At 41.7% G+C, this 24,716-nt stretch overlaps 1 protein-coding gene across 2 annotated transcripts in view; it reads right to left on the bottom strand.

Moving 5' to 3' along the window:
• Positions 1–24,492, bottom strand: part of COL5A2 (collagen type V alpha 2 chain) — a 137,419-nt gene extending 112,927 nt beyond the window's left edge. The window contains exon 1 of one of the 2 annotated variants that reach the window (XM_059168630.1): positions 24,091–24,492. In XM_059168630.1, the coding sequence (XP_059024613.1) occupies positions 24,091–24,184 (94 nt within the window). In that variant the 5' untranslated portion in view covers positions 24,185–24,492. The remainder of the gene's footprint in view (positions 1–24,090) is intronic. The other variant, XM_059168629.1, reaches the window with a different exon arrangement.
• Positions 24,493–24,716: the final 224 nt, after the last annotated feature.

The following is a 24,716-nucleotide window of genomic DNA, read 5'->3' as shown; positions in this document are numbered from 1 at the left end:
AACAAAAAAGCACTCTCTCTCTCTCTCTCTCTCTCTCTAGATTCCTTAACAGAGACAACCATCCAAGAAATTCTACTTTTTAATCCATAAGGTCTGATACCTGTCAGTCAATACCATTAATATAAACTGCGAAGGGACAATGAAGAGAATATATAGCGCATCAATAAACATACAGTCTCGGCATGAAGTTCTAGTTCAAGACTTATTGGGAGAAGGACTTAAAGTTTATGAAGCAGGAGCCTTGCTTGCGGGCTAAGCCATCACTCCTGGCGGCTACTCTTCCTTTGTCTGCTGACACGGGCTGCACTCGTGCCAGGGCCAATCAGTTCTGCAAAACGACCAGGCATTGAACTGCTCTGCATTTTGCTCATCTACCTACAGGGCCTTCCACAGTCTTGCACACGCCTGACTCCCTCTGACTCAGATCGTCACCCAAACTGAATGCACCTTACGCACAGTAAGCCGTTCTTCCAAAGAACGCTGGTGATGATGGAGTTGCCCAGCTGCCTAAACCATCCCGTTCAGTAGTCCCTGGCCACACTGGGAGCACTTAGATTTTAATTAATTTAAACTTAAGTTAATGTAAGTAGCTACAAGTGGTTAGTGAATATTAACCTGGAAGACACAACTGCAGAACCTTACTTTGTTTTCATTCCTTTATGCCAATTATTATCAAAAACTATCTATTTTTTTTAATTGTTTGTAAGTTGTCTAATTTTCAATTTCTGCTGTACCAAACAGTCACGGACTCAGCAGCTTAAACACAGCACCAAGTCTTTCTCTCATAGCTCTGGAGCTCGGAGGTCCCCGATAAAGTCTCACTGGCTGAAATCAAGGGCTTGGCTTTCCGCCCAGGGGCTCTTGTGAGGGATCTTTTGTCTCGTCCATGTTGGCTTCCAGAGGCTGCCCCTGGTCCTCGGCTCACAGCTCCATTCCAGGGTCAAAGCCAGTGGCCTCAGGCTGGTCCACCCCCCCCCCCCGCCCCCCCGCATATCTCTGGTTCTTCTGCGCGGTCCCCTCTCTGGCTTCTGCGTGGTTCTCCTTGCTTACTGCGGTCGGGACCAACGCCTGCCAGTAGCCGCTGCAGGTGCATCTGTGATGCTACAGCTCCGGACACCGCACATCTGGGATCCTACAGCTCCGGACGCCGCGCATCCGTGGTGCTACAGCTCCGGACGCCGCGCATCTGGGATCCTACAGCTCCAGAGGCCGTGCATCTGGGATCCTACAGCTCCGGACGCCGCGCATCCGTGGTGCTACAGCTCCGGACACTGCGCATCTGGGATCCTACAGCTCCGGACGCCGCGCATCCGTGGTGCTACAGCTCCGGACATTGCGCATCTGGGATCCTACAGCTCCAGAGGCGGTGCATCTGGGATCCTACAGCTCCGGACCCGCGCATCTGGGATTCTATAGCACAATCAGAGTGGCACGATCAGGTGTCGCCAGGGCCGCACCCCCAGGAGGCCCTGTGAGAAGATCCGTTCACTGTCTTTCTCTGCTTTTGGAGGCCGCTCGCCCCGCGTGATGTGTGGACCCTGCCCGGCGCCACCATCCCCCACCCTCTCCCTCCGACTGGCCCTGCATTCCCGGCTGCCTCCGCAGCTGCACGTCTGCCGCCTCCTTCTGATGACGCCGGGCCCACCCAGTCCATGCAAGTCTTCTCCTCCCGTGGCAGTCAGCTGACGAGTCTCCGCGATGCCATCCACAGACCTACTCACCCCTGCATGGCCGCGTGTTCGCAGCTCTTGGCGGGGGCAGTTAACTGGCAGCCACACCCCGCGGGAGACTCCCAGATCCCTGTGGTCAGAGCCGGGGTCAGGGAATGCCGCTGTCACAGGCACTCGATACATAGTTGTTAAATAAACGAATTTTAAGTTTCCTTTTTTAGGGAAATAATTATTGGCTGTGGATATTGAAGAATGCCAAATTTTAAAAATAAAAGGATAAAAAAATACCATAAAATTATAATTTATGTTACCTTTGAAAACAAACCAATATATTGTTTTTTTCTTTTCAACATATTTTTCCTTTCAGAAGGACTTGCCAAGGGGCGCCTGGGTGGCTCAGTGGGTTAAGCCACTGCCTTCGGCTCAGGTCATGATCTCAGGGTCCTGGGATCGAGTCCCGCATCGGGCTCTCTGCTCAGCAGGGAGCCTGCTTCCTCCTCTCTCTCTGCCTGCCTCTCTGCCTGCTCGTGACCTCTGTCTGTCAAATAAATAAAATCTTTAAAAAAGAAGAAGGAGGAGGAGGGCGAGGAGGACAAGGACGACTTGTCAAGACTTGGAAGTTCCAAATACACTCGGTTTTCTGATACTGATCATCTTGTCCCCATATGTTAATTTTAAAAGTCTTGTTGTCCTGCTTTGCTGGAGAGATTGCCCCAATGAGACATATGCATTAAATGAGCAGAATGTTGTCACAAACTGATGCATTAATAGAAAAATTACTATTTTTGCATACTCCAAAACTTATATTGATGTGTCTCAAATATACTTTTGTGCCAAATATTTGAATCTGTTATCTAAGAATAAATCCCATTAAACTGACAATGTAAAATCACATTATCATCTGTAACTTCCAAAACAACTAATACAAAATCCAGCATTAATTTACATGAGGGAATATAATATGCATATACTCTATTAAGTTACTGTAATAATTTGCAGTAAAATAGTGAAAACATGATTAAGGATTAGTTGCCATGGGAGCTGAAAAATAACATCTGGTTACAAAATGGAAAATTCGGCCAAGACAACTGCTAACATAACGATGTAATGGCTCTGACTACCTTCTAATTTTTCACCCACCTCCCCAATGGACACCATTCAGCTCTCAGGCTATAATGAAGCAAGCAGTTAAATATTCTATACTGTTTAATGAAAATTATATATAAATATATACAGATCTCCCTCTCCCATATATAGATACATGTAAATATATGTACATATATATAAAGATGTAAATATAAATGATGCTAATACTTTTAGATCACATTAGAAGTTTTCCCAGTTTGCTGATTTTAAAAAAACATTTGTTTCTTCTGTGTTTCCTAAAGCATATACAAATAATAACACATCTAGAAGTTGAACCCAAGACGAAAGCAAAAAAAGGAACAGTGTTAGAGAAGAATTAAAAACATTCATTGAGTTAACAGAGCATGTTAAAGGCATTTAAATAAAAAGGTCCAAAAAGAACAGAAATATTTCCTCATTCATCTTGAGCAATAATCACAGTGTTCTGTTATCTTCATATGCTAGAAAAGGTGATATTTGCACCACTTTGCCAACATGACTGAACAGGACAGACAGAAAAGAGCCCCAACCCAGACTACTATCTATTTCCAAGTGTATCTCACACATACCAGTAATAGGAAGTTTGGAATGTAATGTTCTTTGGATGACAAAAATAAAATGTGGGCTAATGCTTCGTTCAACTAAATGTTTTGTGGTATTCTGGTATGAAATAAAACTTTGACAAGAGTTAGGTCAAAATGCCCTATTCTCCCTGGTATGTCCTGGTATGAAGAAACAACTTGCCATTACAATCAATGAAATGTCTGAAATAAATATTTTTATATGAAATTAACTATAATGTGATTATTTCTTTATCTAACTAGGGGAAAAGAGGTTTATTTGTGACAACTAAATTTTTAAAACATTCCCATTCTAGGGGCACCAGGGTGGTTCAGTCAGTTAAGTGTCGTCTTCCACTCAGGTCATGATCTCGGGGTCCCGGGATGGAGCCCCGCATCGGGCTCTCTGCTCATGGGGAGCCGCTTCCTCCTCTCCTTCTGCCCCTCCCCCTGCTCGCGTATGCCCTCTCTTTCTCTAATAATTTTTTTAAAAAATTTAAATCTTTTAAATATTCTAAAAAAGCAAAACATTCCCACTCTATATATTGCTTTTCTCTCTCTCTATAGACTAAATTCAGGGAGGGCAGGGCGAGCATCTTACACTGTGGTACTCGCATAACCTTGCACAGTAGCTTGAACACAGTGCATATCCAACAAATACTTGCCGAATTTTAATTAAAAAGTCAAAAACTGGTTGTCATACCAGTAATTAATAGAAGGGTCTCTGAGAATCTGCAATGTAATACCGACAATACATGCAATGACTGACTCCATAGTAATGGCTTTATTGAATGATTTACGGAATCTGTGTCATTTTTGTGATAACAAGTATTCTTATCACATACAGATCAAATATCACCAAGCCAAGGTGGGTTCTATGCGATCTGCTTGTGTGATCCACTGATCCCAGTCCTCGACTCATACAATGCGTCATCAGCACCACAAATTACTTCCTAGCACTAAAAATGTTCACATTGCGGAAACACCAACAGACTGTATCCACCATTTCATTAGTAACATCCAATCAGTCCTCTAGAAAATAATAGAGAACTAAAATTAGTTGAGTAGAATTTTACTTCAATATACGACTTAAGAAACTACCATGTGAAATTAGTTCAGAAATCAATGTATTTGAACATATGAGAAGTCGAACTACTAGCAATTTTGCTTAGGTTCTTAACTATTTAGACAACTATTCTAAGACCTTTGAGAAAGGTCAGAAAACTTCCCACAGCAGGATCCGGGACCTTTCTCCCATCATCCTTCCCTTGGATCTCTGCAATAGAATTACCATTGATCTGAGAAACTTTTTTTCTTTTTTTAAGATTTTTAAAATTTATTTATTTGATAGAGAGAGTAAGAGAGCACAAGCAGTGGGAGAATCAGGCAGAAGGAGAAGCAGGCTCCTCCCTGAGCAGGAACCCGCTGAGGGGCTCCATCCCAGGACCCTGGGATCATGACCTGAGGCAAAGGCAGCTGCTGAACAGACGGAGCCACCCAGGCGCCCCAATCTGAGAGCCTTTCTGACGCCTCCTACACCACCATTCTCCTGCCTATTTCCTCTCCGAAATCTTCACTCATTTTCTAGCAGCTCCAGTCAATTTTCCCCTTTCCTAAGTTTACCCCAGGCTTATTCTCAAGTGTGTAAGCCTGATAATTCATAGACCTATACCCCTGGGGCACATAATACATTATATGTTAATTAAAATAATTAATTAAAAAAAGAATTAGTGTATTTTTGTTCAGTGTTTCTGTATCCTATTTCTTCACTTAATGATTTCAAGTATTTACTTTGTAACTAAATTAGAGACTTCCTAAGGTGAGGAACCATGGCTTCCAGTTCTGAATTTATTAGTAAATATATACACTGAGTGTACCATAGCACTTGGCTTGGTACACAGAACTCAGACAAATATTTGATTTGTCTACTACAGATTCATTCATTATCAATGAGCAACATTTATGTAAATGTAAAACATTTCTGCAGGTGATTAAATATTTAACTCATTTGTAATTACCTTCATGGAAAGATGAACAAATGTTTTCATAAAAAATGTCACTAGAGAAGGAAGAAAATATTTTCTTAACAAACAAACATTTTAATTGGAGAGCCTCCTATTGAAAATGTTTGATGTAGATGTCTGGTTTTTGTAGCTTTTCACTAGTTTATAGACCAGATCCGCACATATGCTGTTGCCTTTCTGTCAGTTCTTCCTACAAAAACTTACAGTGTGTCTCTCAGACTGGAACTCTGTAAGTAAGAAAAAGTATTCTTATTTTTCTTTCTACTTCCAATGTCTGGCCTGAAACTTAGGATCCAGGGGTTGAGGAAGCACATAATAATATTTGACCAGTTATTTCTTCATTAATTTTCTAATCAGTGGAGCACAAAAAGCCAGGACAGAAAACCTAATAATTAGAGGTGTCTCACTGAGTGCTAAACCCACATAATTTTTTCTTTCCGAAGTCACTGTTGGCTCTCACTCTGTCGCACATCCGATGATTGCATCTGCTTTCAACTCTATGCGGAGTCCTGCTTACAAGGATTCCTATTTCATCGCAAGTAAAATGTTTAGTTGGGTAAATTAAAAGTTGCTTGCTTACTTCCTCATTATAGCTCTTCATGATAATCCCAAACTTTCATGTCTGGAGAAAAAAAATCTAAGCCTCTGCAAGATCAAATGATGTGATACTTGCCCTAACATCGCCTGCCACAGGTTTGGTCCCACTGAGGTCTCTAAGAACACAGCACTAAACACACCATTTTCAGGTAGTGTGCAGTGCTTTTCTTCTGACTAAACGGTCTTGCTCCTTCCCTTTTCTCCTTTCTGTAAGATGCAATTGAAAGAGCCATGGCTTGGGAGCCAGGAAACCCAAGTTCCATATCCCTGTCCAAAATCATTTATTTCTTGTGAATCTCAATTTCCTCATCTGTAAACTAAGGTTCTTGGGTTTTATGTGCACATCCCATTAGTAAATGTACTTTGTGAACTGCTCAGTCCTACCTAGATCGAGTGTGATATTACTTACAGAGGCAGCGAACTCTAGCAATAAACGTCAGCTGAATATGGACCACGGGCCTGTATGGAAAACCCTAGCCTTGCCTCTGAGAAAGGGAATCTCTTTTAATCATTGTGATTAGTAACACGTGGCAGGGGCAGAGGGGAGTTAGGTATGGATGGAAAGTTGAAGCTGACCATCCAAAAGAACAGTACACCACCGGCTGGAAGAAGAAACATTATGTATCGCGCTGCAGAGGGATTTTGAGCAACTCTCTGACAACCGACATTTTCAATAAAAACGAATAATGTACTGGTAATTTGATCTTTGCATCATGTTAGCCCAAACAGACTGGTAGTTAGAACAGTTGGTCTAGAGGGCCATTCCAGGATATGTAAATTGATTAATTACATTGAATTGACTTACTTTTGTATTGAACTAAAACTGATACATTAAAGTAATTGAAACATTAAATTGAAGCAATAAAAACCGTGTATTCAAACATGGGCTATCACAACCTTCTACTCCCACCTCATGGACCCCAAAGGGCTGCTGTCACCTGAAGTCACATCTGCATCTGCTTCTTGCTCCTAGAGACAAAGACACACTAACCCCATCTCCTGTTTGAGGCTACCCTCTCTACCTTTATTCACAACACAGTGCCTTTATCATGGTCCAGAATTATTGCCCTTTCTTTCTATATCTTCAAGACCTCCCTCTCCCTGGGACACTTTCACTCAGGCCAAAAACAGCCCATTCTGTCCTCTGAAGACAAAATAAAGCAAAAATCCTTACTTGACTCTACCTCTTATCCCAATTATGGTCCTGTATTTCTTTGTCACTGCACAACTCAGCTTTTTAATGAATAAGGAAAGAAAAATAATAATCTATGCTTGTTATTTCTACTATGATTAAATACAGACTTTATCAGTAATCAATAAATTATCTAAGACATCACCTCTCTAATAACGAACGAGCTCATCCTACCTTCCGTTCTATGCTCCAAGACATTAAAGTAGTTGCCGTTTTTGCAGCTTTTTCTTTTTCTGCAAAACAATGTTGATTCATACTTCTGAGTATTTCTTCATATCTTTTGTTCCTAATTACGTGCCATCTTCTTGCTTCTCTCTTGTCTCCTTTCTGCGGGCGACCACACATCCGTCATGTATGTGTGGGGTCTCTCTCCTCCAGGAACCCAAGCCCTGTTCTCCGAGGGAAGCTGGATAACCCTACGCCACTCTTCCTCCTCTTATTTATTATATTGTGGTTTACTTTTTGGCTCCTTTGTCAATTTCCCTCATTACACACGTCCCTCATGTGTTAATCACCTTTGTATCCCTAATGCCTGACTAAAGTCATTATAAATAAAATTAACTTTTGTTTCATTCTGTACCCAATTCGTGTGCTGCAGAGTATGTATTTTTATGAGGCTTCACACAAAGAGGAACTAACCTATACATAAAAGTTGATTCAATATTTTTACGTTTGCTATGGATATAAAAAATTCAGCAAGATTGAGTAACATAATTAGAAAACAATCTGATAATTAATCAAGAGAAACCACTTGATTTTGAACCATCAAAAAACATATTTTGCTTTATTATTAACCACAAACATTTATTGAGTATCTGAAACATGCATAGCACTGGAAATGCATTTGATTTTCTGGGTTTGAAAGATGGTCTTTTTTTGGTCATTTTTATTTAAATTCCAGTTAGTTAACATACAGTTACGACCATTTTCAGGTGTGCAATTTAGATGTGTACTTCCAACATCCAGTGCCCATCACGACAAGGGCTCTCCTCACCCCATCACCTAGTTAGCCCATTGAGAGATGGTCTTTATTCTGAAGGAGCAGATGATAGAAGTAAAAGATCAATGATAAATGCTTTATTGATAAATGAAACTAAAACAATGGAAGAGACAGAAAAGGCTGAGGGTTTTTTTGAGGGTTGAAGGTGTCATAGAAAGGGGAAATGCTGTCATTTAGTCAAAAAGAACAGAGATGACTGGGATCATAGGAAAGGTTTTTAGAAGGAGGCACATCCGGCCAGATCCCGAAGTTAAAGACTTGGGTGAATGAACAAGAGTCTTTAGAAGGAGGCACATCCGGCCAGATCCCGAAGTTAAAGACTTGGGTGAATGAACAAGAGTCTCGGTGGGAGGCAGAGGAAGGAGATGACGGAGTTGAAGCAGGGAATGACTCTGCTCTGGTGTTCCCTCCTCTCAGACCTTCCCTGACCTCCCGTCTCTGAGGCCTTGTGTGGAAGGGGTGTCTTCTGGTGCCCCTAGGATCCTCTGTCTGCCGCCATCAGCACAGACTATGCGGTATAGTCCTTTACTTGTGCCTACTACATGATTAGTTCTTTGGGGGTAAAGATTAAATATTTACTTCTGCATCAGTCAGTGAAGGGCCTGGTAAACAGCAGGTACTCTGTTAATGTTTACTGAAGGAGTAAATAAATGAAGGAAGCAGGTGAGTGCCTCATAGACAAACAGTGGGAGTATCTTCCTCTGTAGAGAAAGTTAGTCAAAATTGCCATCCCTTGAGATTAGAGCATTATTTCCTTTAATAAAAAGTCAAAAATTTCAGAATCATCTGAACTAAATTCCAATGTCACTAACACAGATTTATAACGGCCTTTGAGGGGGATTTACAACGGCCTTTGAGGGGGATTTACATCCCCCCGCAAAGTAAATTATTGCTAAGTGCTGTAAGATGACCAAGTAGCTCTCACTTTTTGAAGAGCGCATTTGTCTAGAATTTGACAGTTTTCTCCCACTGGAATCTCTGATCTGAACATGGAGGTAAGCACGTATAAATAGTATTTTTTTAATCTTTTCAGATTTTTAATTTCAAACTTTCATGCACCTGAATTAGACACATAGTAATATTTTAAAAATGTTCTTCTCTATCCCCAAAATGTCTGGGAGTAAATTCTAGTAGGATTTGGGTACACAAATGTGTAGAAGACCCAGTCAGTATTACCGAAAGGAGGAAATCTGGAAAAGAAGCAGACACAGAGTCTCATTTTCCCTGAAGTATCAGGAGAGCAGGCAGCATGTTCTCAAAAGTTCTGTGTTTAAGAAACACCAGTGGAATAAATCAAACCTTCTAGATATTCAGAGTAAACACACACACGTCTCCCAACAAATAGAATAAGTATGACCATCCCGTGCTCTACTCTCCACATGAACGCCCAGAACCTTTTAATTCTCCTTCTCCTTTTTCTTTCTTTAAACTCTGAGAAGAATAGCAGTTTACTGTGTTCAGTCATTAGGAAGAACAAACGGTGTCTCTGCTACCAAGAAATATCCATCAGCTCTAAGGGTGAGAGCCTAGGACGCTGCTTATCTGACCACCCGTCCCACCAACACATACCTGGAGAACCTGGCGTCTTAGGGCTGTGATGGTGTAATACAACACATGATACATGTACGTGTCTTCTCTGTTGTTGGAAAGCTCAAAATTACCTGAAACCTACACAATTTGAGGTCATAGTACTATAAATCTTTTTCATAAATTTATAGAAATTTAGTACTATATTTAGTACTATAAATTTTTTTCATAAATTTATAGAGATTTGAGGCCATAGTACTATAAATTTTTTTCATAAATTAATAGAAATTTAGTACTATATTTAGTACTATAAATTTTTCTCATAAATTTATAGAAATTTAGAAATTTTGCCTGGCTCAGTCAGTTAAGCGTCCGACTTGATTTCGGCTCAGGTCATGACCTCAGGTGTGTGAGACAGAGGCCCACGTCGGGCTCCGTGCTGAGTGAGAATCCTGCTTAAGATCCTCTCTCTCCCTCTCCCTCTGTGCCCCGCAAAAGGAAGGAACCTTTACCTAGAAACTTTGTCTGATTTTAGAGACTTCCCTAGAAAGTTTGCTATAAAGCCATTCACCGAAAAGCAGATCATTTTCCAAAGTCATAAATCGGAAGTTGTATTCCTGAAATGAACCATCGGTAAAAACTGGACAAACACGGATAAAATAATCAAATCCTAATTTGAAAGTACAGAAACACATTATCTACAGAGACTATGCACAACACCTCAATCTGCCAAAAGCGTCTGTGAGATTCCTCGCAGGCGCGCACACAACTCTGCCGGCGCGGGTGCAGGTGCCCAGAGCCGTCCACAGTCCCCAACTTTCAGAGCAGGAAGAACTGCTCTGCGTAATGGATCACAAGGTTTACGAAGTGAAGAAACTGAGGGCCAGAGACTTTAAGTTCCTTCCAAGGAATCACCCACTTAGTTCCTGACAGATCTGCCATTAGAATGCGGATTTCGTGTGTCCTGGTCCAGTTTTAATCTAGAAGTTCTTCTTTAAAATTATTTCAACAATTTATTCATGGAAGAAAGAAAACAGTCTATTTGGTGGAAGCCCTCATCTCCATAACTGCATGTTTCTCCCTGTACAAGAAAAACATCTTAAAACACCCCGGAGAGCAGACAGGCCTGAGAGCGATGGAACCTTTGTCCAAACACAGGGCTTGGATTGTGTGGACATTTGTCACCAGCTTAAACTTTCAGCTCCAAGTCCCCTTCTGACCCAGCGGAAAGGGATACCGTACTACAAACAGGCCCTCAGAGCTTCTCTTTGATTTTGAGACAGGCTTCCTGATGGGAGAAGTCACGTTAATCGTGGATTCAGCCTCTGCCAGGAAGCTACGTTTTTGCATGTGGAGACTATAGTCCAGTTACATCACAAAAATCATGTTTTCTTTTCCTATTTGTTCTGTTTATCCTCCAGTCAAAGCCTCTGTTCTCATTCCTTCCTGTTTAACTCCTATGTGGGGGCTCTGGGAGGTTCCTAGATAGTTCTGTAAGAAGGTACTCTACGTTCCCCAATTCAAAACACCCAAACTTCCTTTCTTTCCTGTCGATGGAGAGTCTGATACTCCTTAGACTGCTAACGTGAGTGTTTGCTCAGAAGAAAACCCTTGGTGTGCATTCGGTTAACTGTCAGTGCAGCAGAGGTACGCTGACACCGTGCTATCGCTCTACTGGCCTTCACAGCCAGCAGGGTTTCCACACACAGTGTGAATTCTTTATTTTGTACCTGCGAGACAATAAAACGTATGATCCCTATTTCATAAATGAGGCCACTAAGGCTTCTTAGAAGGAATTTATAAGGAAAGAGGGAGACTTTATTCCAGTCATCTGACTCCGGGCAGTGCTCCCGCGGCGCTCCTGCCACGCGGAGTTAGTAGACGCCGAGCGAGCTCACACACACCGCACCGTCTGCCCTACTGAGCGCCCAGGCGGAGGCGAACGCCATCCCTCATGAAGACACTGCTCAGGGGTCAAATAAGTCTGCCTTGACGTCAGTAAAATACGAGGAAGATAAACAGGTTTCCTATGTGAAGTAGAATTTCACCGTTCTTGAACAATTCCCTCCCTGAACCAAACGGGCAAACAGCTCCCAAAGTCATTAGATTAGAAAAAAGGATAAAGTTAAGTGAGCACATGTACTGCCAAGTTGGTGGGTTGCACCCTAATACCAGAGTATAACTCTCAGGGGCTTGGGGGGTTTGCATTTCCTAACCTGCTTTGTGAGTAATCGAGAGGTGGGCCCAGGCCTGGCTCAAGGGAAAAACATTAAATAATAACATTTATTTACTGCCATTTCAGACCTCCCCGCTATGCTTCTCCCCTAACGTCCCATTCTGCCCCCAACGACCTACAGGTCGTTGCTCCCGCAGTCTTTCTCCCGTCACCCTGAGTAACTGGGTGGGCACTGGAGGAAATCATTTCAATTACGGCAGCAGAAAACAGCCTGCAATGGTCTAATCAGGGAATCAACCTAAGTATTAGGAACACCTGCTTTTCTTCAGTGCCTTTAAAGTGAGAGGAATTTTAACTCAATTTCTCAATATGCAGATGAAAACAACAACCTGCTCAAGGTCACACGGCTCAAATGGCCGATCAGGACCCACACGCGAGACTCCACGGACCATGCACTAACTGCCCATGGAAAGTAAGTGGAAAAGGAGAAGTTTGAAATGTAGAAATTGCTAACTGTTAAAGGCTCTACGTATCAAAAAATGGTAATAGTTGGGAACCAAGGGAATTTCCTATAATCAAAAAGAAAAAAAATCTCACTGAAACAATGAGCTTTTCCTTCTATCTACAGGCCCAACCTACAGTATATATGCTGTTGGCGCAAAAAAAAAAAAAAAAAAAGAAAAAGAAATATAGTATCATGTTAGCATCTATTTCTTTATTCTAAAATGGTGATGTTTTAGGAATATAGGGTAAAAAAATAGAGAAATTAAAGAAGAAAAATTAATGGATGTCACAAACGTCCCCAACCTCTTTGAAATTCTCTAAATAAATCTCACAAGATATGATATAGGTCCAATCATGAAGTCTCACATTAGCTTGGTGACTTCCATTTTAGTGTATTACAGAGATGCTAACTCGCACCCTTGTGCACCCACAGAGAGCCCATCTTTCCACACACCGACGCCTTCCGTGTGATGTACTACCACGGGGTTCTACCCTGAAGAAACTCAAAAGTCCTCTTCAGAAACAGTAGGAATGTGGTGGGCAAATTTCCAATTTGATTCTACTTAGGCAACTTCTAGTTTCATTAGAATGGATCTGAAGTGATTGTAATGTCTTGACTGTGGAAGCGTCCATGGGCAAGTACAGAACGCCCTCGACAGCCCTGTTGCATCCGCCTAAAGCGTGAGACACAGACTCGATCTGAGAGTGGAGTTGTCGCCCAGGACCACAGTATCCACCGGTTCTGATGGTCAGAGAACAGGGAAAAAAAGACTGCAAAAGGCAATTCATCATATAATTGGCTCTCATTGTAAGGGAGTCATATTCTTAATACTGGGCATTAAATAGTAACTAGAAAGCACGCGCTGTGAATTTCTCATGGAGGAGCAGAGAAGAAGACACAAAACAGTCAAGTTTTGGTGGGAGCCCAGGCTCCAGGGAAAAGTCTGTAATCTGAAGCAAAATTTGGGAAGTTGACAACATCCAAGCAGAACTGCAGTGTGAGACCCCAATTCTCATGCAGAATTCTCAGCGCTTTCCCTTCAGACAGAAAGGAGCTTGAAAGCACATTTTCTGAAAACAGAACAAAACTAAACTAAAGTCATCTATTTTAAAACTGTTTTTCTAGAACTGAACTTGCTCATTCTTCTAGGACCTTGTAACATTGCATCCATGGAACAGATGTGGAAGGAATACCAGGTAGCTCAGGTAAGTGGACCTTCCACAAGTTTATGAAACATACTTATTTATATGCTGAAGACGCCAAAATACTAACTTAATTATCATAAACGTACTAAGTTAATTTTATTCCGCCCTCCTCCCCGCTGCAAACACAAGCACTGCCAACGGAACTTTGGATGTAGTCACTGGTTAATCTCTACAGCACTAATTCTGTTTCATTTCTGTCTCATTCTCTAAAGTAATTATCCCACTTTTTTTTCTTTTTTTTTTTTAAGTAAAATAAACAGATTGTAAAAAGACCGAGATCTTCCCAGGCTCATGAGAACTCCATTTGTTCAGGAATTTACTAGTTGTTTCTCAGCAAAATTCAGTTCAGTTTTACTATGCTTAAGGGAGAAAAATAAAAGCACAAACACACGCCTAATCGAATGGGCAGATGTCAAGATTTGAGGGGAAATAGGAAATGGTTAGAGAAAGAAATGAGATTTTTTTAAATGAACACTCAGAAAGACATAACGTAGCTCCTTCAGGCTTGGACACAAGATCCCTGAGGAAATGTTCAGTGGTTCCTCCTTCAAGGCCCAAGTTTTTTTGTTTTGCTTTGTGTTGTTTTGTTTTGTTTTTTAACTACAAATTCATGTAAAAGAAAATTGTTATACCAGAATCACTCATTTGCCTCAGAATGACCAGTATCTTTCTGCCTTCTCAAAATAAAGTATCAACTTTCCTTATAAAACTTCAGAGGTTTTGTGTTTATAGCCAAAGGCCAGAAAATGAGGAACTATTTTCTGCAGTTCATCTTCTGTGGTAACAAGTTAATCTCAGTGTCCACCAGTCCATCCTACCAGAAATTCTAGCTCAAAAATTAGCATTAACATGAGAAAGATGACGTTCTGAATTAAACTGTAACAGTTTTTATTAACATATAATGTATTTTTTGTTTCAGGGTACAGGTCTGGGAGTCATCAGTCTTACACACTTCCCAGCACTCACCATAACACACTCCCCAGAGTCCATAACCCAACCACCCCATACCTCCCCTACCCCCAGCAACCCTCAGTTTCCTGAGTTTAATAGTCTGTTACGGTTTGTCTCCCTCCCCGGTCCCATCTTGTTTCATTTTTTCCCTCCCTACCCCCGAATCTCCGCCCTGCCTCTCAACTCCTTATATCAGAGCTACCCTGTGGCCCAGCACTCACGCTCCTGAGTATTTACCCTAAAGATACAAATGTAGTAACCGAAGGGGCACGTGCACCCGAATGTTTATAGCAGCAATGTCCACAATAGTCAAACTATGGAAAGAACCTAAATGTCCATCAACAGATGAATGGATAAAGAAGATGTGGTGTATATACACAATGGAATACTATGCAGCCATCAAAAGAAATGAAATCTTGCCATTTGCAACGACGTGGATGGAACCAGAGGGTATCATGCTGAGTGAAATAAGTCAATCAGAGAAAGACAATTATCATATAAAAAAACTGTAACTTAATCATTTCTTCAATATAAAGCTCTGCAATGAATGAGAGAGAAATGGCTTAAAAATAACTTCAAACTAGAAACAGGAATCTGACAGGTTCCACTACCTCAGGAGCAAAAGTAAGCATGACTGCTATTTAAGATAAATGAAAATATTAAATCTCTATAAATGAATTTATTTGCTATGGAACCCACCCACATTTTTAGAATTTCATGATGAAAGAATCTAAAACAGATGGCCACAGAACCACCATACTGAATAATGCAGATTCAATTAAAAGAATTCATAGCTACAAATTACCTGGCAAGTTTTCATATGCAGACCTCCCTCTAAGTCAAACCCGTCATTTGTTCAAGTTTAAAAAACTGAGAAGAAAGAAAGAAAGGAAAGCACGAGTAAGTGTGAACACCGTGCCTACTTCCTACACCAGCTTCTGCCTTCTGGAGTAGACCTCACAAAATTCTCCTGGGAGTAAAAGAAGTGAAGAAACCAGCAGACTTTGGAAAACGAAGAGGCTTGCTGCGAGGTCCGGGAGACGGTGGTCACCCCCATGGCAGGACCCCACGGTCCTGGGAGCTGCCTCGGCAATCCCTGTGTCCAGAAGCGATTCCTCTCATTCCTGATGCCCCCCAGAGCCATGCGGTGTGGAAAACACGCTTCTAAACTTGAATAGAGACTCTTATGACGATCATAGTTTCAGAAAATAAACTCCGAAACTCGTAGACAGGCGTGAGGTAGCCCCGCAACCTGGAAGGAGCCGTGCCTGGCTCACACAGGGGAAGCCACGGCAGAGAATGAAGTGTGGGTGTGACACGGGGAGGGCGGGGGACGCTTCAAACCGCAGGGCCACGAGACAGTCTCCGATGGAAAGATGTTTTGGTTTCTTTGGTTTTCCCCCATAATAAACCTACACAAGGAGCCACACAATAAAGCTCTACTATTTGAAGAGTAACTTTTTTAAATGGATTTAGAATATAGCCCAGCTAGAAATGAGTCGCATATTTTGATGTATTATCAGAATGACCATACTATAATGGTAGGTAAAATTTAAGTTTTACATTTTAAGTAAATTTAAATTGCATTTTAAGTTTTACACTAGATTTTCATCTCTTTGGGAGCAAAAGTTGTTTCTTTTATTTTCCTATGATATCTAAGTTTCATCCTCATAATCACCTAATATGCGTTATTTTCATTGCTGTGTAATTAAACAGTAATGGAGAAATAGTATCAACGATCAGTTAACGAGCTCCTGCTGTTTGTCAGGACCCACACTACATAGGCGGTTTATATATACAGTCATCTTCATAATAATTATGTGAGGTCGATATGGTTATTCCAATTTTACAGATGAAGAAACTAAGACATAAAGAAATAAAAAATTGTGCAAGATTATACAAATTTGTAAAAACTGAGTTTGATATAAGTTCACTAATAGTTGAATAAATGCTAGGAAATATTTTTGGAGTTTTTAAAATAATGTCTAATTGGTACACATTCAGGGAATAACTATTATGTGCCTAATACATAAAGTGAATTAATAACATGGCATGGGACCTGGAAAACAGGCAAGTAGGAAAAAGGTTCAGGGCATGTGCGTGTGCAGTGGGAGCTGGGAACTACACGCGAATTCTTGTTTTCAGGCAGGGAGTGACAGCTACGGTAGGACTAAGATTCTGGAACTGAGCCCCATCGTAGAAGGTCTCATATGCCATGCCCAGGAGCCTGCACATGATTGTTTCCCTCGGATTCCAGGAGCCAGCAGGTGACGGAGCTGGCAATGACGTGATCAGAGTTCAGTTTGATGTCACAGCAGCAACAGAGGAGCTCTACACACACGTGAGTGGGAAGCGGCCACATAGGAGGCCTGGCTAGGAATTCAAATGCTTTTGCAATTATCCAGGGATTTGATTGTACCTGAACCGAGGCATTTGTAGAAGAGAGGGAAAAGGGGTATATTTGGGAAATATTGAGCAGATAAAACGGTAACATTAAGTGACTGATGGGAATTCTGCTTTAGTGAGCAGGTACGATGATGTTGTCGTTCCCTGATATAAGGAATACATAGGAAACATGCTCTTGTCTCGAAGGTACGCTCATGAGTCGAGTTTTAGATGCGCTGAACTTGAAGAGGTTATGGCCCGTCCGCGGAAGGTGGGAAGGTTAGGACTGCAGAGAGATCTGCGAATTCTCAGCCGTTCGCTGTTAAGTGGAATCCTGAGGGAGGTGATTCCCCGATGATCCGGGAAGAGAATAAGCAGCGAAGACCAGTGAACCAGATCCTGTGAGGGAAAAGAGGGGGAGGGGCGAAGGAAGAAGGGACAAGTCGCCCAGGAGGCTGACAGGAAAAGGTCAGGCAGCTCGAGGGAGAACTTTCAGAGAACAGTTTTTCAAGAAAGCCAGAGTGGTCAATTGTATCAGATAATGGAGAAAGCCTGATGAAACAGATTAAAGGGGCCCATGGGAACATCACACATTTTAGTCCTCAGCTTACTGGACCAGCTTAACGGAGTAGAGGAGACAAAATCGGAGCGCACGGGCATGAGAGGGGGCTTGGAGACAGAGGCAGAGAGTGTGCGTCTCCTAGAGCAGCTGGACGAAGAATTCAGACAGGGTGGCAGCCAGACACGGCCGGGGAGGAGCCGGGCTTGTTTACCAGAGAAGGGGAAAGACCCCAGAGAAAGGAAGTGGCTGTCCTTAGAGCAAAGAGAGGACGCCTGGTGGAGCGAGTTCCCCTGGGAAGTGGGAAACAGACAAAACTACAGAAGGGAAACAAATCCAGAAGCTTCTTCAAAACAAATTCAAAGATTAGGTAAAAGTCAAAAATATGCCACTAAGGTTTGTATCTGTGATGACTGAAATCAGATCGTAGTATCACTTTCTGTGTCTCAGTCAAGTGTTTTAAAATCACCTTCAGGGGTAAGTTCCAAGAGTCCCAGCAGACTGACAGAGGTATGTACATTTTCCCAACTCCAGATGAGGACCCAAAAGTCTGGTGAGGTTAAAACACACTTTGCAGGTTGCAGAACTCCTAAACACCAGAGATGGACCAGAACCAGGTGTTTTCCCAATGACTGCCAGACTGGGCTGCTTTACTCAAGCACACAGACTTTAAGGCTGTGATGCTTATGGTGCAAGCAACATCTCTACTGAGAATATATTTGTTGTCTCTTGCAACTGAATTTGTAATTCTGATTGAGCAGACACCGAAAAGAGAAAAAAAGATGAAAGAAAGAGAGAGAAAGAACTGTGAGATGTCTTTTCTCTTTCCCAGGAGAAATTAAAAAAAAAAAAAAAAAAAGCATGTAAACATTTTTGAGTTTGAACATTACATCACAGAGCTACAGGGACACTTGAATTCATTAATATTGTTGATGTTGCTACCTTCTCTGTAGAAGGCACATGGATAAGAAGAATCTTATGCTATCAGAATCCCACTAATTACTTACCACTAGTGGGATTTCTCTTACTCACGTTCCTTAGAGAATATAGTCACAGTATAAGATGAAAACACCTTGATTTCTTCTGAAGGGCTTAGTTTTGAACATTTCAATAAACTATCATAAAAACACTAAGGTTGCAATGTGGCTACAACTTTAAGGCAAAATTTTCCATAGGATAGTCTTCTCGCTGCAGCAAATGCCAAAAGTAGATACTTTTAAAAATACTGACTATCATGACTCCACAGTCTTACAGGGAATTTAGATGAAATTTACATGGAAAGTAATCAAGAGAAAAGCTGAATTGTGAGTATCTTCCCAACTCCATTATTTTATATAAACTTATACAACTTGGCCAAATTTATATAATGAATCACTTAATAACTAATAATTTTAGACTTTTCCCTACCATTACTACATATCTCATATGTAAATCTAAATTTTTCAATGTGACCTCAGAGCAAAAAATGGTAGGTCAAAAAATGACTGACTTTTAAACATTTTATAAATGTAATAAAAGGCCAAGTGATGATGTATATGGATTGTCCTTCAAGTAGGAGTACATTAATTAAATAGTTTTCTTCCTGTGATCATAGTTTAACATGATTCCAATCTTGTAAGTCCCAGCTCCTCAAAACAAAGCTTTCTCTTTCTGTTTTTACCTCATTTCCAGCATTATGGGCATTTCTGGAATGATCAACCCCATGAATTGTAGGTCTGCGGTGATAGTGCTAAAATTATGAAGAATATGAAGTAAAAGAGAGAAAATGAAAACTCCACATTCACCTATTAAAATATATTTCAATAACATGCATCCACTGTATAGTAGAACAATTTACATAAGCTACTATCAGTGGGGTTTGGGCATGGAGTTATTTTTCCAGAAATGACAGTGAATCTGCAGTGGTTTATCTATGAACTTTAATTAGGCAGACCTGTAACTGAAAGGAATAACTGGAGTATCAAGTTACCACCAAGTCACAGCTGTGTAGTCTTGGAACAAGAACCTGACTGGCCCACATCAAGATCAAGAGTGTTAGGCAGAGATGTCACACAGTGGTTGACCAACATGAATCAGAATCCCCTAGAAAGCTTCCCAAATCCCATCCAAACCTGCCAAGTCGGGGTATCTGGAAAGGAAAAGAGCCCAGAATCCATACTGGTAACAAGCTCCTCAGATGACCACACAGCCAGCTCAATGTGGACCTGTGGATTGTTTACCACTAACCCAAAGAGTCATGGCCAAAGCATATATTTCTTTATACAAAGACAAATATTTGTATTTATTTGTATTTATAAAAATATATATTTGTATTTATAAAAAAAATTATCTGTATCGAGGCACCTGGGTGGCACAGTCTGTTGACTGTGGCTGATTCTTGGTTTCGGCTCAGGTGGTGATCTCGGGGTCCTGATACTGAGCCGCATATCAGGCTCTGAGGCTCAGGGCTGAGTCTGCTGGAAAGACCCTCCACCCTCGCTTCCTCTGCCTTCTCACCATGTTCTTTCCTCTCTTCTCTCTCTCTTAAAGATAAAATACTGTCTTTATCTCTCGATCTACAGTCTACATGTAGAGAGAGAGATACACTCTTCAAAGTAAAGCCTCAGTTTAGTTTGGGTAGAAGTTACAGATACTTCTCAATTTATCTGGACAGAATCAGGAAGCGAAGAACTGCAGACTCATTTCAGTGCCTTCCAATGATCTTAGTCTCACACACTACTCAGAAGTGAACAATAACCAGGGTAGATCTGATCACACAACTATATCCTGCCCCTTGAAATTAGAAGACTTGTTCCACAGAAAGTGACTGACACTCACTGGGGTTGGGACTGGAGTTGCTTCCTAGCGGCTATTCTGTCTTTCATATCCTTCATAACATAACTCTATTCAGTAGCGTCCACAGCTAGTGCTACCTAGCTAAAACACTACATTTCCTAGCTGCCCCCTTGTAGCTTTGTGTGCCTAGATGGCTAAATTCCAGCCACTATAAGTTGAAATGGAATGAAGGCCTAATTGTCTCCATGAAAAGAGAGAGAATCGCCGCCTTTGCCTCTCATTCTCTATTCAGATGCCTGGAAAGTAAATGTAATGGCTGGAACTCCAGCAGCCACCTAGGACCATCACTCGAGCATTATACCCTAGGGATATGAAAGCAAAGAACTAGAAAGAGATTGAGTCTTTGATGACTTTGTAAAGCTCATATACCAGGCTTTCACTCCTTCACTAAAAGCTTCTTTTAAAAATGGAAAAAAAAAGAAATTAAACTATTGCTTTCTGTTAGATGCAGCTGAACCACGATAAAAACATCCACCGTAAAAGCTTTCCTGTCCTACACAATCCAAAGTATCTACTTTATCAGTATTGAGTTTAAAACAATTTATGCGTGGTCAAGTATCTTGAGCTATGTATTCATATTCTCTCCTTCCTTTAAAGTGGTCTGATCCAAGTAAGGCTGAGCAATAAGCATTTGTGTCTTCAGATTTGTATTTTAATGATGAGATAAATGGCAGATGCAGCATAATAAAATGAAAGAGACCTTGATATAAAAAGGACTGTCAGCCCCTCATCTCTTAGTAATCAGAAGTTGGCTTGGGTCCAGGATATCAGTGTAGGGTTGCAACAAGAGGGTTCCAGATTTATGGTCCATGAGCCAAACTTGGCACTCAGACATATTGCATTTGGCTTAGGCAGTACTTTCTGAAAACGTTAGTTTTGAATGGTCTTAAAGGGGGCAGGCATCTTCAGCTCTCCACCGGCCCACCATCCCCTACCGATGCACAACCACGTACACCCTCCACTTGTTTACGGCACCTGCCTGGCCTCCGGAAATAAAATGGGACATTTCAGCACCTTTTCTCCTCTCTGTTTCTTCTCTGTTGCTGAAATCAAGGGTTCATATCAAAGATGATTTTCTAAGATTAAGTCTGTCCATTTCTAATAACAAGAATGTGTATAACTCAGTAGGTATTAGAAGTTTGTTTAGGAATGTAACAATTATTATAAATGCACTAGTATTTTCTCCTGCAAAAAACAAATGGGAAACCCTTTTAAAGCTCCCTACCACCACCATCACAAACATAGGTACCCAAAAACTCATCAAAATCTGATTTTGTCATTCTAACTCTGACTCTGGTTGCTTAACAGTTTCAATTAATGTTAGCCCAACTTCCTTTCAGTTCTTAGGAATTTATTTTATTTTATTTTTTTCAGTTCTTAAAATTCACTAATAAGTAGCAATGTTTGGACCTAAAAGGCCTAAGACTTGATTTGCTTACTTTTACCTCATTGCTCATAAGTATTTCTATCAGGCAGGCACTAGGCTTATGTTTACACTTCCGGTAAATAACCACAGTCAAACAGATTAGAGATACACCTTGAAGTATTAAAAAGAAAAATATCAAAGTGTGTAAATATCCACTTACATGTGATAACATGTTTTTCCATTTCAAAGGGGACATATTTGTATGCAAACTCAATTGCACATTATATGACTTAGTTATAGCTAAAATTTGAAAAATATACTTGCTTTGCATGTGTACCTTAGTTCGTTCTTTAAAGCATTTACCTGAACTTACTCTTCCCCGAATTTAAAATCACATGGAGTTTCAAAGCTCTGACATGTTTATTAAGCTTGTGTCAAGCCTGAACAGGGGAAACAGAGTACTGCCAAGTATCCATTCAATGTAACTGAAACCAAAATACGCCCCTGAGTCAGTCCAAGTCACGGAACTCAGAATACTGGATCCTGGAATTCTTTTCTAGATCACCTTTCGTTAGGGCCATACTACTTTCTTTCGCTATTGAATTTTTATCACATATACTCTCCTAGGTAGAGTAATAAGGCAGAGGGATTTATTTTTTGTGATGTGAATGCGAGGAATTATACTATTTCTATAAAATCTGATATTTGGGATTCCAGTTGCTGTGCTCTTGGTTACACTGGGGGAACAGAGGTTGGTATGGAGATGAGGCAGTTTTGCACCAAATAACAGACGTCTAACATTTGTGTAAATTAATAATAAGAAAAATAAGCTCTCTTTATTTTTCAGAAGCACCTACAGAGTCATTACAGCTATTTGGGGAAGTCTGTTAACAAGTGGCCGATTCCATACACCCTACGAGACAGACCTTCCGTTTATTCCCATGCTCAATTATTGTCACACTTTGTAAAAGTTGTTCTAAAATATTAACAAGGAGCGCTGTGTTAAGTTTAAAGTTGTTGATTGTTTTGGTGGGGGAGGGGAGTGAACTGTCCCCTTAGTAATTAGATTTGCTGCTTCTATTGTAATTTTTCTGTTTTTTCTCTCCCCTTTCCTGACGTCTACATCCCAAGTATTTTTCCCCACCCTTCCAACCAATGCATGTTTTTCACACCAATACAAAGAAACGGAAGAGTTTTACTTTTTGTAAATTGCCTCGTTTTTGAAAACATAAAAAGTAACATAAAAAGTTTCAAGTTTTTGGAAGTGCCCCCTCTATGGGACTCTGGACAGATTGTTGGGTCTTCATCTCACATTCTTATTTTCACTCTGAAAATGATTCTTAGAACTCGTGGCCTCTAGACTAATTTTATGATCATCTTCAGAGCAAAAAGACACAGAAGTAGGCATTTAAAAACATATACAGACATCTGCATATCTATAAACACGAAAGTATATGTGAAAGACAGTAACCAAAAGGTTTACATGTGCTAAGTTGTAAAAGCTTGAGTTTGATGTTAAATAATCATGAAAATCTATAATGGCCTATTATGAAAAAGAACATGTCTGAAGAACAAGGACTTAATAATCAGTGGAACCAAATTCAGAATTTTCTTATATTTTATAGCCACCAGGCATTTTGCTTAAGCAGACCACAAACCCAGCCCTCACATGAGCAAACTGCATAGGAAAAAAAGTCGGTAACAGGCAAGGTTCGTCTTAAAATAGAGAAAAAGACAGGAAACCTGCATCTAAAGGATAATGTCCCTGCAAGTGCTCCATGAGAGATACTTCATCCGAAAGGCGGCAGGGGTGCTGCCTCCGCCATCTGGCAGGGACCCCCCTGTCCTGATGGTGCAGCCGGGAGGGGGACACGGTCTCAGGAATCTGGCTTCTTTCAGCCTCTGTCACGGGAGGTAAAGGGGACTTGCTCTGGGTCAGCAGAAGCAGTTTTAAGATCCCAGATGGGAACGGACAGAAGGAAAGTCTGTGAAGGGAGGAGAGCCCGGCCGGAGACAAAGAGGAGTCCGTCACCCAGTGGCCGCAGAGGTCCTTGCACACAAAGAATCCTGCGGCCTGAGGTCCGCTGCCCCAGCCCGAGGACAGAGCCCCTCTGGTGACCCTGCCTTCAGGGCTCCGTTTCAAGTGCTCCGCTTTCCTTTCAAAGGTCTCCCCCTCCCCTTGCGGCCGAAAAGGACTCAGCCCGGAGGGACTTGGGCAGCAGTACCCCGTGGTGTCCTCTGCCCAGCGGGGTCTGCAGACAATCTGACGTCCTCGGCCGCTCCCAGGTGCTCCTCTGCGCGCCCGGCCCCACTCCCCACTGCAAGTGCCCCGCGCCCTCTCCCTCCCCTGGGCTGTGCATCCCCATCCCAAACCCGCAGGACACAGCACAAGCAGCGCAAAGGGCGAACTCACCATCCTCGCCTTCGTCCTGGGCTCTGGCGGAGACGAACCGCCCTAGTAAAACGGTCAGCAGGAGGAGAGGGCTTGCTCGCAGCCAGTGTGCCATCTCGTCGCAATGTGAGACATGCGGGTCCTGCTGGGAGCGAGAAGTGACTCTAAGGTTCTTGGAGCACCATGAAGCCGGCCTGGGCTCTCTCTGCTGGGCCGGGGCAGCCTCTGCAAACCCCCTTCCCAGCACCAGCTCCAGCACAGTCTGAGAAAACTTTTTTCAAGCGATGCAGCTTTAAATAGGAAGAATGCTGCCTCCACTTCTTTTCCTGCCCCTTTTCAGCTTGTTCAGGCTCATAACTATCCAGTGTCTGCCAAGCAACGGTCTGATTGATGGTAAACAGCCAAATCAGAGCGCGCCTCTCTGCGTCTCCGAGCCTCCAACTGTCCCTGCTCCGTTTATGTTTTAAACAGAAATGGGCGCTTAATCACAGAAACAAACTTTTAGTTCTTTTTTTCTTCTCTTCTTCTTCTTCTTTTTTTTTTTTTAAGACAGTTAGAAGAAACTACTCCTATTCCCCCCTCCCTAATCCTTCCCCTAAGCACACGCCGCTTCACTTTTTCCCTATAAGCTGAAAAAGACATTAGGG

Source organism: Mustela lutreola, chromosome 3, assembly GCF_030435805.1.
Source record: "Mustela lutreola isolate mMusLut2 chromosome 3, mMusLut2.pri, whole genome shotgun sequence".
Taxonomy (NCBI): Eukaryota; Metazoa; Chordata; class Mammalia; order Carnivora; family Mustelidae; genus Mustela; species Mustela lutreola.
This window is presented reverse-complemented; position numbering and strand designations above follow the sequence as displayed.